Here is a 14,262-nt window from a genome sequence, read left to right as displayed (position 1 = left end):
GGACTGATTGTTTCCATGAATTTTGGTTTTCTTCATTCTTCTTTGCTCTGGACAAGGAGAGACCCATCATTGCATCTAGATGGCAGCTTGCTATCTTTTAAGATCTGGGCATCAGTTCTTACAACTGATCTCTCTCTTCCTTTTCACCAAGTTGTTGCAAGTGTCATCTCTATGAACTGTATTAGTTTCCCATTGTTGCTGTAACACATTACCACAAATTTGGTGACTTAGCACAGCACACTTTTCTTCTTTGACATCAGAAGTCTAGAATGCAGATGTTGACATAGCTGCATTCCTTCTGGAGGTTTCAGGGAAGAATCTTTTGTCTTGTCTTTTCCACCTACTGGGCCACCTGCATTCCTTGGCTTGTGGCCACATCACTCTCACCTCTGGTTCCATCATTACATCTCCTTTTATAGCTTTTAAGTTCTTGCCTCCCTCTTATATGGACCCACCCGGATAGTGCATGATAATTTTCCCATCTCAAGATCCTTAATTTCATCACATCTGCAAAGTTCCTTTTTCCATGTAAGGTAACATGTTCACAGGCTCTTGAGATGAGGGCACATCTATCACAAGAACCATCTTTGACTTCCCCAACTTCTACCCACTTTTCAGCCTTTTCCAAACAGGCTTCTCCTCCCATCCCCTATTCCAAATAACTCAATACCCTCCATGTTGCTGAAACCAACAGATAGTTTTAGTTGTCATTCTTCCTGGTCTGGTAGCAGCTTTTGATATAGTAGGCCAAACAGAGAGAGGTGCACTAAGATACATGTAGAGGACTAGACACGTGAGGGGCGGTAGCTGGTGCTTCCAAGCATGTTTTGCTATCCCTTTGGTGGAGGGTATTATGGATTGAATGATATCCCCCATCCTATTCTCTACACTTGTGATTATAATCATGTTTGCAAATAGAGTCATCTTTATGTTAATTAGAACCCAAGTAGGGTGGGTTCTATATCTATTTCTGAGTTTTCAAAAGAGCATATTAAACACAGATACCCAAAGCTGAGGGAAGATGGATGCCATGTGAGGACTGTCTACAAGCCAGGGAAGCAAGATACATCCAGACCAACCAACAAGGAAAGAATCGACATAGCTGAGGCCCTGATTTAGGCTTTTAGCCTTGAGAACTGTGAGAAAATAAATTTCTATTCTTTAAAGCTACCTACTTGTGGTATTGGTATTATAGCAGCACTAGGAAACCAAGACAGAGAGTCCTAGTGTGAATCTGCTCAGGTGCTGATGGAGAAGTTTTACAACTCCCCTCCTCTATACACTGTTCAAAGGCTCCATGGTGCTTGTTGTTGTTGTTGTTGTTGTTATGTGCTGTCAAGTCAGACCTGACTCATAGCGACCCCTCCTTGGGTTTCTGAGGCAGTATCACTACGGAAGTAGATTGCCCCATCTACCTTCCGAGGAGTGGCTGGTGGGTTTGAACCGCCATCCTTCTTGTTAGCAGTTGAGTCCCTCAGGCACTACACTACTAGAGCTCCTCCATGGTGCCTAGACTTACTTTAGTGGATTAAAACTGTTGGTCAGTGTGTTAGACTGGTTTCTCTAGAGAAACAAAACTGGTAAAGCTTATATATATAGAGAAAGAGAAATTTATCTTAGGAAAATGGCTCACACACTTATAGCTGGCAAGTCCAAAGTTCTTGGATCAAACGTCAAGCTGGAGGCTTTTCTTGACTCATAGGAGGTGAGCTGCAGGGGCTGAGAAGCTCAAGGTTGGCTGTTGACTCCAACGAATGATGAATCCAAGATCTCAAGGCCGAATGGTGGATTGTTCGCTCACAGATAGTTGTAGGCAGCACAACAGAATCCTGATCCACAAAAGAGTGTCTCTTTTCCCAGGACGTCCATAAAGATACTGGAAGCAAGCCATACCCCTAGGGAAACTCCCTTTCAATGGTTTGGCTACTCAAAGCATATATATCCAATCCCATCATGGGAATAACCACATTACAACTGCTTAAACCACACAGAATTGTGGTCCAGCCAAGTTGACACACAGCTCCAACTATCAGTCAGATAACTACAGGTAAACATTTTTTTTTCCAAATATTTTTATTGAAGTAAAACCTACTTACAAAAAAAGTGCACAAATCATACATGTACAGCTCAGTGAACTTTCATATGTGTCCACCATTCAGATCAAGAAAAAGAGCATGGCCAGTCCCCTGAGATCCCTCTTACACTCCTTCCTTTTCACTAACCCCTCTCCTCCCAAAAGTAGCCCTCTCCAGGGAGGTGTAGATATTTGAAAAAGGAATTGGATTGAATCCATTGGAAGTTTTATTGCTAATGTATCTTCTTTGTACCTGCACAGTGTTAGCCTCGAACACAAAAGGACCTGAAAGATCTTTCATTAGTTCCATGAGCCAACCTTCTATCTCCAGACTATCACTCTCAGAATATAAATATGGTATGCAGAGGGATTCGAGCCACTTCCCTACACACATATTATGTTTTGATGTAAATGATCCATGAAACTCAAGTTCTGTTTAATGGGGACAGATGTACCAACTGACTGGTTACTGTTGAGTCAACTCAGGGCAACCTCATGTGTGTCAGAGTAGGACTATGATCAATAGCTGATTTTTCAGAAATAGATCACCAGGCCTTTCTTCCAAGATGCCTCTGGATGGACTCAAATGTCCATATTTTTGGTTAGCAGCCAAGCATGTTAACCATTTGCACCACTCAAGGACTCCTAATGCATATCTGAAGCAAGATAGTGGCTCAACACAACAAAAAATTATTTCTCTCTTACTCACATAAGCAGTCTATGTACCAGGCATACCTTTCCTCCATGAATTGGGGACCCAAGTCCTTTTCATCTTGTAGTTCTGCTGTCCCAAGGGTCTTGTCATTTCCTTAATCTTGTCATAGCAACATATTTTGAGACAAACCATAAACATTAACCCAAGGTCACGTGCAGAGTATTTGTTAGTTGGTCATCTACTTCTCTTCTGGTGAATGGCAGGTAACTTTTCATGCGGATTCTGAAGAAACCTAAATATTGGGGTACCAGCCTATGGGCAGCATCAGGGAGATGCTGAGTTCCCTGGATCAGAGTATAGTTCATTACAGGGTGCTGAGAGACCAAAAAGAGGCTGGAATGTACTGTGGTTGTTAGCTGCCATCAACTTGGCCATGATTGGATTGCTGTGATCCGTAGAGATTTCTTTGGCTGATTTTTCAGAAATAGTTCACCAGGCCTTTTTTCCTAATCTGTCCTACTCTGGAAATTCCACTGAAACCTGTTTAGCATCATAACAACATATCAGCTTTCACTAACAGGTGGGTGATGGCTATGCATGACACATTGGCCAGGAATCAAACAGGGACTCCTGTATTGAGGGTAGAAATTCTACCACTGAACCACCCCTGCCCCTGAAATGTACACTATTCTATCTTTCCCTAGGGTCCCTTGTGTGCCCTGGAGGAAGACACTAACCACCACAGCCCTTGGACCCTCCTGAGGTCTCCTCCTGGCCCCTTCAGTGCCCCAGGGTGACTTTGTTGTTCTGCCAGCACATTGCCACTGCCTGATGTCAATTTAATTCTCATTTTAGGCTTTGCTCTCTAAGTGGACTTAACTCAGCTTTGCTGGTGTCTTGGCTAGTCTGATGACTTTCAAGGTGTGTGTGGGAGGTGAGGGTGGGATTGCAGAGAGAGCTGAGGTCTGGATTGAGTGTGTCAGTGTGTATTCCCTACCTTCATCTTCAGAGCATTCTGGATCAATATATGTGACAACCCCAGGGCAGACTATCTCAGCCCCTTTTACTGAACATTTTAGGGATGCTCAGGGAAGTGATTGGGTGCCTTTAGCTAAGATTTATGATTCTGAGGAGGATTTTGACACCTGAACAGGAATAGCTTAATTCTTAACTTGATTCCGTGTGGGAAGTGGGGTGTTCTGAAGCAGCCCCTCTTCATGCCACCCCCTCTCTTTCTTTAAATGAGCCACATCCTCTCTCTCAGAGGCCACAGGCTGCCAAGTCTGTCTCCCACACACCTAAGCAAAAAGTCCCTGGCTCTCCTCCCAGCTGCCTGGCTATTGACCTTATGAGGTGTGAGATGGAGGAAGGGACTCTACAGTATAGATGAATCTTTTTTTCCTCCTTTCTGAGAAACAGCCCAGGCCCCTGAAGCTGCCAGGCCCTCCCATATCTTCTCAGAGCCGAAGACTCAGCATTATCTCTCTAACGTGCCTGGGACATGACTGAGGAACTAGGGTTGAGACCCACCACCTACCCTCCCTCCACCCTCCACCCATGTTTCCTTGGAGCACGCCTTTACACTGGGCAGAGTTCTGCTTTGCTTTCCTCCCCAGTGATGAGGCAGACACAGGAGTGACTTCATAAATTCAGACTGTATCCAGGTAGGCATGGTGGAAGGCTCGTGGAAGATCAGAGAGCATGAGTCTCCCTGAGAATAGGCAACTACATGCCCAAGGGACACCCACTTAAAATGTTTTCCTGTTTTATAGAGATACTCCAGGACTCCTTGGCTCCTGGCCAACCCTTCAGTGCTTCCTGTGGGGAAAAAGCCCTCTGAGATTACAGTGGGCCAGACCAGAAGCTGAAGTTTCTAGCCCTGACATGAAAAGGGGCATCTGCTTAGCTCTGAGCCTAAATCCAGACCTCTCCACTAGAGCTATAAGGAGGATCTATCCCCATCTTTCAGTCCCTTCCCTAGAGCAACCAAAGTGCTGCCTCAAAACCAAAGAGGAGTGGTGGGTTCCTGGAGCTCTTATAACCAAGTTTGCAGTGTTACAGGTTGAATTTATATGGCTTTCTAGCATGGTCTTTTAACTCCCACCAAATATTGGGTAGAACTATGTTTGTAGCCTACCAACGTTTTTGTAGCCCACCATGGGAATTGGAAATCTTGCTAATAATACAAATAAAAGTGCATGGCACCCTTGTGGCGGCTGGATCATGCAAATAAGGTGTATGGATTCTAACAAGGCGATTGGTCACTTTTGTCATCCCACGGAGCTTAAAATGAGCCATCCCAGAGTTGGAAAGGGAGGACTTCACTAACAGCAAGAAAGAAAAGCCAGGAGCAGAGTGCAAATGGATCTGGGGTCCCTGTGCTGAGAATCTCCTAGACCTATAGACAGAGAGTTGTAAGACTGGAGACAGTGCAAGCAGCAACAAGTGTGGCTCAGAACCAGTAGCAGCAGAACCAAGAGCAGCAGGAGATGATGTGGTGGGCTTCCCAGCCCACAGAGTGAGAGAGCTGAGTGTCTTTGGGCAGGAGGCTTGCTGGTGGAGTGGGGTGTCTTTGGGCACTTGGTTGAACTAGGTGTGCTAATGACCCATGGAATTAGAGCTGAGCACCTTCAGGCTGAGGCTTGCTGGCAGAGTGGGATGCCTCTGGGCATTTATCCATGCAGCTGAAGATCTTTGTAACACTTGCCTGATCAGGGCAGTTTCTGGGCTGGCCAAAAGGTTTGAAAGCCGAAGGCTGAGAGGCTGAGGGAAAGGACTGCCTGTGGGCATGGCCAAGAAGCTGTCCTGATTGAAGAACTATATCCTGATTTGTTCCTGCTCCTAAATTGTAACCTGTTATTTCCCTAATAAATTCCATAATCATGAGTATTCTCTGTGAGTTCTGTGTGGCCATTACCATGAATTGTCAAACCCAACAGAGAAGTAGAGAGGGCCATGGAAGGGACAGCTGGTGTCAGAATTGATAAAAAGGTTGGAGAGAAGAGTTATGTCTGACCTGTGCCTCATAGGAATCAACCTTGGGCTATTGATGCTGATAATGATTCTCCTTCCCCTTTGTGAATTTAAACGAGGAGTTCTGACTTCCCCACACCACTATTTTTACACAGCTGAATATTTTCCAGGTTACCTAACTAAACTCCTGCAAAACCACACCGCCTATGCCTGCGATGGGGACCACTTGAATCTCCAGTGTCCTCGGCATTCTACGATAAGTGTCCAATCGGCATTTTATGGGCAAGATGACCAAATGTGTAGTTCTCAGCAGCCTGTATCCCAGAAGAAAGACAGCCTAACTTGCATGGCATCCACCACTCTGCAGGTATTGCCTCTCATAAGTGTTTTAAGACAATAAAATGTTCTCAACTCTCTCTCTCCATGTACACATACCTGTGATAATATAGCTTTCTCAAAGCTATATAAATGACCCATATAAATCCCAATTTATACAAATCACAAGTTCTGCAGATGAGCTTATTACTTGCTTCTCAAAGGTATTCTTACCAAACAAGTTGTGATAGAAACCCTTTTTATTGCAGAACTCCCTTGATACATTTGCAATATGGATTTATTCTCAGACTTACTCCTTATTACAGTTTTCTTGAGTTTCAGCCTTCAGGCCCACATCTCCTATCAAAACCTCAATACTAAAGGAAGGCTGTGGATTCTTTAACAAGTATATCTGTGAGGCAGCCATCTGAGGTCAGCATCTTAGAAACCATATATAAAGAAGAAAACTATCAATGACTGTCTTTTAGTTGTTTGCTTGTTTTATGATTTACTTAACTTGTAGATAACCATATTATTCTCATTGGAAGGTATTTTGGGCAGTCTTTGCTGACTGGCCTTTCTACTGGACAGTACAAGAAATTGGAGAGGTGGGGACCTAAGTCATTCCTATTTGGGGATTGGTATATTTAGGGAAAGATCTGGTATAGGAGGGGGTCAAAACTAATACCTCAATGATGTAAAACCATATAGACCATTCCAATTATCTGAGAAATTTTTACTTTACTTTTCCCCCAGCTTATCAATATGAGTAATTAGTTGGCCAAGATTACTGGATTACTTGGCTTTGGATTTTTTTTTTTTAATGCCTTCAAAGTTCCATATGAGAATATTGAAGTAGGGTTGTTAGATTGAAAAGGAAAAAAGCAAACCCACTGCCATATAGTCAATTCTGACTCATAGCAACCCCCATTGGATTTCCAAGGCTATAAATCTTTGTGGAAGTAGATTGCCGTATCTTCCTGCCACAGGACAGCTGATGCTTTGAATTGCCGACCTTCTGCTTAGCAGACAAATCCCTTACCCACTACACCACCAGAGCTCCTTAGGACAGTTAGGGCAGGTGGCAAATTAGAAGTCTGTTTGATTTTGTAAGCTATAGGAAATGTGGGTGAAGATACGTTTCCTAGGAGAAATACAAGAAAGAGATTTAGCTTCATTGCTATGTGGCTTTCTCTAGGGTCTAAAGACAAAAAGCAAAAACAATATGGCAACTCTGGATCTTTAAAATTCTTACACCATTTATTGCTTTCATTTCAAGCATCATAGTGTCCTGGGTAGTCATGTTATGGGTAAAGATACCAACTGAGTAGGCAAAACAAATATATTTGAGTTCATCAGAAATGTGGTTTCCATACTCTATGGGGAGACTTTTTTTTTTTTTTTTCTGGAAGCAAGCAACTACTTTCCTGTGTGCCCTACCCACAATCCTTCCCCTTTGGTGCCATCCCTCCTTCCACTGTCCCTCACCCCAAGTGCTCTGCCCATCCATCCCTTGTCCCTAGGCTGTCTCTGCCCTTCTAAGTGCACAAACAAAATGTTGGGCCAGTGCCAAAAGGGCAGAAGTGCCTTCTTTGGGAAAGTATGAACTCCTGGCACCCAGGAACTCCAAAGAATGGCACCGCCCTTACCATGGGTGCCTGCCTCTGCCAGGCAGCCCTGAGGGAAGAAGATGTTCCATAACCAGGCTGACAAGTTAGCATTTGTGAACATAATTCTGATGTTGTTTGAGGGTTTGTTTGCCAGAAAACATCCCGTGCCCTGCTCTTTCATCCAGAGATCAAGAGATTCTTTTACATCATGTCTTTTAACTGCTTTGGGAGCTGAGGCAAGGTGCTTCCTCAGGGGATGGTTGCCTAATTTAAGAAGAGCTCAGGTTGATGTCCACACAGGGGTTCCTCAGTGGATCCAGCCCATGTCTGAATGTCAAGAGGAAGTGCCCATAGTACAGGTTAGAAACAGCTCTGTCTAGTTCCCCTCGATGCAGCTGTAACATGTGGACCCTTCTGGTGACATCTGAGGGCTAAATCATTTAACCATGACCCAGGGTCATGAGTCATGTACTTTCATCTGAAAGCTGTGCCTCCTGGGGTCTTGTGGGGTCCAAGAAGTGGACTTCTGAAGTGATGAGTGATTCCTTCTGGGAGATGATCTGTGAGCTTCTATAAGAGCATGGTGATTCAGAAAGGCTCATGGATCTGAGCTAAATCTAGTCCCAAAGTAGCAATTAGATTCTCAGTAGAGTTTTTACTGTACTTTGTGTCCTTTTACCAGAACCAAGTCTGAGACCTCTGTGTTTATCATGGGCAGGGCATGCTCTGTTTGGGAACCCGGAAGTGAGCAGTGAAATGTTGGGTCTTTCCATGGCCCAAGGTAGGTCAACTGTGAGCTTTCACAGAGCAGATCCATTAACAAATGATTAAGTTGCCTGGAAAAAATCAGGAGAGATAGAGAGCTGAAAGAAAGCTTTTAAGCCAAATACTTAAGAGAGTCTGAGTATTTCATGAAGAATGTTGCTCCACAAGGGAGCTTGGGCCCCATACCCTTGAGTTTGGTGAGGGTGTGGATCAGCTTTTACATTTTTATTTGTTTGACTATGTAATGGGTCAAAAGAGAAAAAGCTGGAAAGGGTGTGGCCTCCCTCAGATGCCGAGCTCTCCTGTGGCCTGTGGGAGCCATTTCTAAGGCTGAGGACCATGACTGTGATCACTGACTCCCACAATTATCTCAACTTTAAAGTGAGGAACTTCCTCGAAGGGGACCTTTAAGTGCCTGCCAGCCCCACATTCTTCAGTTCTCTGATCTCTCTTGTGTCTCCTGGAGTCTTCACAATGCAGAGCTTTTGTCAAAAGTATTAACAGTGGTGCCAGTCGAAGCTAATTGGAGGTTGGTTTTCTGACAGGAGCCTGGTGCTGTTGGATCAGGTTTCTTCTTTTGGAAAAGAATGGGGAGACAACAGAGAGGCAACCAGTCACCCACATATATGTGCTTTCATCTTAGACAGAGCCCAGAGCAGCTCAGATATTCTCTGTGTGAACCTTGGCCAGGCAGGGAGGTGCCTTCCCTCAAAACAGCCCAGTTTGGGGTCTCTTAGATGCTGTATGCGGTTTTCACGTCTGTCCCTTTTCTACCCCCTTGTTTTAGAAGGTGTTGGATGAGTGCCAGAACCAGCGGGCCTGCCACCTCTTGGTCAATAGCCGTGTTTTTGGACCTGACCTTTGTCCAGGAAGCAGTAAATACCTCCTGGTCTCCTTTAAATGCCAACCTAGTAAGTAACTTTGAAGGGGGATATGGGTTCCTGGTTTTGTTCACACTCCTGATAAAAATTTTCTGCCAGTTGGTGTTTGTCCAGTTTTGAAACCCTTGTTAATGGAAAGGTTGGGGCTCCATTCTCACCTGGTGTGTGTGTGTGTATATTTGTGTGTGTATACGTGTGTATGTGTGTGTGTTTGTGCATGTGTGTGTATATTTCTATGAATATGTGTATATATGTGTGTATGCACATGTCTCCACATGTGCATGTGTTCTTACACATCTCTGAATTTAAAAATTCTAAGTAAAACTCAGTTGTACAGATGCTAAAGATACCAGGGATGGTGAGAGACTATAATGGTTTTTTAACAAAATGAGGGATTAGTTCTCCTTCTCAGAGGAAATCTTTTTAGGAGGTTGATCCCAGCCAACGGACTGCTTATTTTGGTGAGAGGGTCAGCAACAAGGTTTGTCAACTGAACCACCACTTCAGATCTTTATAAACTAGCTTCTTCACACTTTTATCTATTGTAGGAGCTACTTTATGAGTGTATTATAGATTGGATTTTATCTCCCAAAAAGATATGCTAAAGTTCTAACCCCCAGTACCTGTGAATTTGACCTTGTTTGGAAAGAGGGTCTTTGAAAATGTTATGTTTACATGACTTCGTACTGGAGTAGGGTGGGTCCTAATGCAATATGAGTGGTGTCCTAATTAAAGAGAAGAGATACTGAGAAACACAGAGGGAGGATGGCCATGTGAAGACAGAGGCAGAGAATGGAGTAGTGCGGTAGCTGCAAGCCAAGGAACAGGCAAAGATCTTCCCCTAGAGACCTGAGAGAGAGCGTGGCCCTCTTGATGCCCTGCATATGGACTTTAGCCTCCAGAACCATGAGGTGATAAATTTCTGTCGTTTTGAGTCATTCATCTATGGCAGCCCTAGGAAACTACTAACTGGTTGCTGTCCAGTGAACCCCAACTCATGGTGACCTCATGTGTGTCAGAGTAGAACTATGCTCCCCAGGGTTTTCAATGGCTAATTTTTTGGAAGTAGATCATCAGCTCTTTCTTTCAAGAAGCCTCTGAATAGACTCAATCCTTCAGCCTTTCTGTTAGCACTACCCAGGTATCACTACGGAAGTAGATTGCCCAACCTTCCTTCTGAGGAGTGGCTGGTGGGTTTGAACCACCAGCCTTCTGATTAGTAGTCAAATGCTTTAGGCACTGCACCACTAGAGCTCCCAGGGATTCCTACACAGTGTTTATTCTAAGGAGAAAGAGAGAGGACATGGCTAAAGCAACAATATCTCTTATTCTGATTGTTGCACTTTGCTCCATTGTCTTTTGCCATTTCTAATGCATGCAAGGCACTTGACTACTAACCAGAAGGATGGCAGTTCAAACCCACCAGCTAGTCTTCAGAAGGAAGGTGGGACAATCTACTTCCATAGTTATACCGCCTCGGAAACCCAAGGAGGGGTCGCTATGAGACGGGTCCAACTCAACGGCACATAACAACAAACCACAAAGAATGCACACCAGTTTTGTGAGTGATTAGCCCTCTGCAACCCAGGAAGAATTCAGCATGTGGGTCAACTTCTAGGTATAGAGAGTCTGACTGAGAGAAATTGCAGGTAATGGCAGTATTGTTGTTGTTGTTGTTATGTGCTGTTGAGTCGGACCTGACTCATAGAGACCCCTCCTTGGGTTTCCGAGGCAGTATCACTACAGAAGTAGATTGCCCCATGTTTCTTCCGAGGAGTGGCTGGTGGGTTTGAACCGCCAGCCTTCTGGTTAGCAGTCAAGTGCCTTAGGCACTACGCTACCAGAGCTCCCAATTGCAGTATTAGAGGTTCCTAATAATTCTCCAGAAAAGAAAAAAAGAAACTATAAAGAAAACTAAAAAGAAACTATAGCACCAACATTTGACCAAAAATATAAGGAACCAGTAACCAAATCCTTCAGGTCCACTTGCATTCAGTGAAATCACCCGTTATGGAAATATTTACACCAGTTGCTGTTGTGCTGTTAGGTGCCATTGAGTCAGCTCTGATTCATAATGACCCTAAGTACAACAGAACGAAACACTGCCTATTGTTGAAGCCACTGTGTCAGTCCATCTCGTTGATGACCTTCCCTTTTTTCCCTCACCCTCCACTTTACCAAGCATGATATCCTTCTCCAGGGAATGGTCCCCCTGACAACACAACCAAAGTAGGTGAGACAAATTCTGGCCATTCTTGCTTCCAAGGAGCATTCTAGTTGCACTTCTTCTAGGACAGATTTGTTAGTTCTTCTGGCAGTCCATGGTACTTTCACTATTCTTCACCAACACCACAACTCAAAAGGAACAACTCTTCTTCAGTCTTCCTTATTCATTGGCCAGCTCTCACAGGCATGTAAGAAGACTGAAAATACCGTGGCTTGGATCAGGCACGCCTTCGTCTTCAAAGAGACATCTTTGCTTTTCAGCACTTTAAAGAGGTCTTTGCAGCAGATTTGCCCAGTGCAATACATTATCTGATTTCTTCACTGCTGCTTCCATTGGTGTTGATTGTGGAACCAAGTAATATGAAATCTTTGAATCAGACAGAGTTTTGCTGCTATTCATAAGGTTTTCAATGGTCAGTTCTTTGAGAAGTGGATAGCCCCCTCCTTCTTCCAAGTCTGTCTTGGTCTGGAAGCTCTGCTGAAAACCTGTCCACCATGGGTGACTCTGCTGGTATTTGAAATACCGGTGGCATACCTTCCATCCTCACAGCAACATGCAAGCCACCACAGTACAACAAACTGACACATGAGTGGTGGATTTACACCAGGGAAATTGGCAAACATTACCAATCAGGATTCATTAGTTCTTTTGATTTTTGGAAAGCTATTTTACTAGTAATGCTCACTAAACCCCAAAACCAAGCCTGTTGCCATTGAGCTGATTCCAGCTCATGGTAACCTCATGTATGTCAGAATAGAACTGTGTTCCATAGGGATTTCAGTGGCTGTTTTTTTTTCAAAGGTAAATCATTAAGCCTTTCTTCCAAGGTGTCTCTGGGTAGACTCGAACCTCCAACCTTTTTGTTACTAGCCAAGTGAGTTAACTGTTTGTGTCACCCAAGAACTCCAGAAAACTTCATTAGAATCTGCCTTTCCCTAATTTGCACTTTGCTCTACTCCCTCACCAAATCTCATTCCTTCAGGAAATTTTGGTTTCAGCAAGACTTTGGATTCAGCTAGTGCTCAATTCAGGAGCTCTGGTAGCGCAGTGCCTAAGGCACTTGACTGCTTACCAGAAGGTCGGCGATTCAAACCCACCAGCCATTCCTTGGATGGAAGGTTGGGCATTCTGCTTCCGTAGAGATACTGCCTCGGAAACCTAAGGATGGGTCACTATGAGTCAGGGTCGACTCGACGGCACACAACAACAACAACAACAACAGTTCTCAATTCATATCCATTTCTGCTTCATAACTGCTGTGTGACTGTGAGCAGTTTAATGAACCTTTTGGAGCCTCTGGGACTCAATTGAGTTATGGTTATAATGCAGCTTCCACATGGGACTGTTTTGAAGACTATAAAAATACAGTGCTGAATGTATGTCACAGAATGAGCTCAGTGATTGGTAGCTATTATTCCAGTCAGCAGACTAAAGTAATTGTCATAAAGATGTGAATTGTCTGAGAGGCCGTGATTTACCAAGGGTAGGATTGAAAGGGAGGCCCTGGGTGATACAGTTAATGTGTTCAGCTGCCGCTAACCAAAAGGTTGTTGGCTTGAGGCTACCAAGAGGTGCCTCAGAAGAAAGGCCTGGAAATTTGCTTCCAGAAAATCAGCCATTGAAAACTCTATGAAGCCCGATTCTACTCTGACATGCATGGGGTCACTGTGAGTCAGACTCAACCATCCAGCAACCGATTTGGGTTTTCTAGGATTAGAGGAGGCAGGTGGGAGTAATCTGCCCTGGGTGCAGGCAATATCAGGAGACACTGTCTCTGAAAAAATAAAATAAAATAATAAACCCACTGCCACTGAGTTGATCTTACTCATAGTGATCCTATAGGACAGCGTAGAACTGTGCCAGAGGGTTTCCAAGGCTATAAATCTGTATGGAAGCAGACTGCCTCATCTTTCTCCCGTGGAGTGGCTGGTAGGTTCAAGCTTTTGGTTAGCAGCTAAATGCTTAGTATCTCTAGAGAGTTTGAAGGCACAATGAAGCTGACTAAAACTCTGTATTTAAATATCATCTTGCACTAGCAATTATAAACAATGTTAGTAATAACATAACTCCTATATTGGCACACTACTCCCACTACCCACCTTTGAATATCCACTGCTGATAGGCAAATGTGGATATGCATTATTAAAAGGAATCCAGTGACCCCATAACTCTCTAACTGGCAGAATCACAAGACAGAGTTTTGTTGTTGTGTGAAGCAGAGTCCTGGTATTACCTTCACCCAGGCTCCTGCCACTCTCCATCTAAAAACCACGTGAGTGTTGGTGACCTACTTCTGGAAGAATGCCAACACCTTTCCTAATCTGACACCAAAGAGAACTCTAATCCAGATCTGAACAATTCCAGTTCTCTAAGAAAAGTAACAATTCTGTTAGTCCTGGAACCCAGAAACATTGCTCTTCAGTGACAGTGAATTAGCACCTTCCCTAATATTATGAATTGCATTGTGTCCCCCCAAAATATATGTTGTAAATCCTAACACCATCAACACCCATAGAAGCAGCAGTCAAGATATCAGATGTCATATTGCACTGGGAAAATCTGCTGTAAAAGACCTCTTTAAAGTGTTAAGAAGCAAAGATGTCACTTTGAAGACTAAAGTGCACCTAACACAAGCCATAGTATTTTTAGTCACCTCATCTCATATGCGTATAGGAGCTCTGGTAGCATAGTGGCTAAGGCACTTGACTGCTCACCAGAAGGCTGGCGGTTCAAACCCACCAGCCACTCCTCGGAAGGAAGGT

General features: G+C 44.0%; 1 protein-coding gene across 1 annotated transcript in view; it reads left to right on the top strand.

Annotated features, from left to right (window-relative positions):
- EVA1C (eva-1 homolog C) overlaps positions 1-14,262 on the top strand; it is a 129,611-nt gene that overhangs the window by 62,512 nt on the left and 52,837 nt on the right. The window contains exons 2-3 of the mRNA XM_007941284.2: positions 5,873-6,069; positions 9,180-9,303. Of these exons, the coding sequence (XP_007939475.2) occupies positions 5,998-6,069; positions 9,180-9,303 (196 nt within the window). The 5' untranslated portion in view covers positions 5,873-5,997. The remainder of the gene's footprint in view (positions 1-5,872; positions 6,070-9,179; positions 9,304-14,262) is intronic.

Source organism: Orycteropus afer, unplaced genomic scaffold (assembly GCF_000298275.1).
Source record: "Orycteropus afer afer isolate SDZICR_OR568_19922 unplaced genomic scaffold, OryAfe1.0 scaffold00078, whole genome shotgun sequence".
NCBI lineage: Eukaryota > Metazoa > Chordata > Mammalia > Tubulidentata > Orycteropodidae > Orycteropus > Orycteropus afer.
Note: the sequence above shows the minus strand (reverse complement) of the source record. Positions and strands in the feature narration are given on the sequence as shown.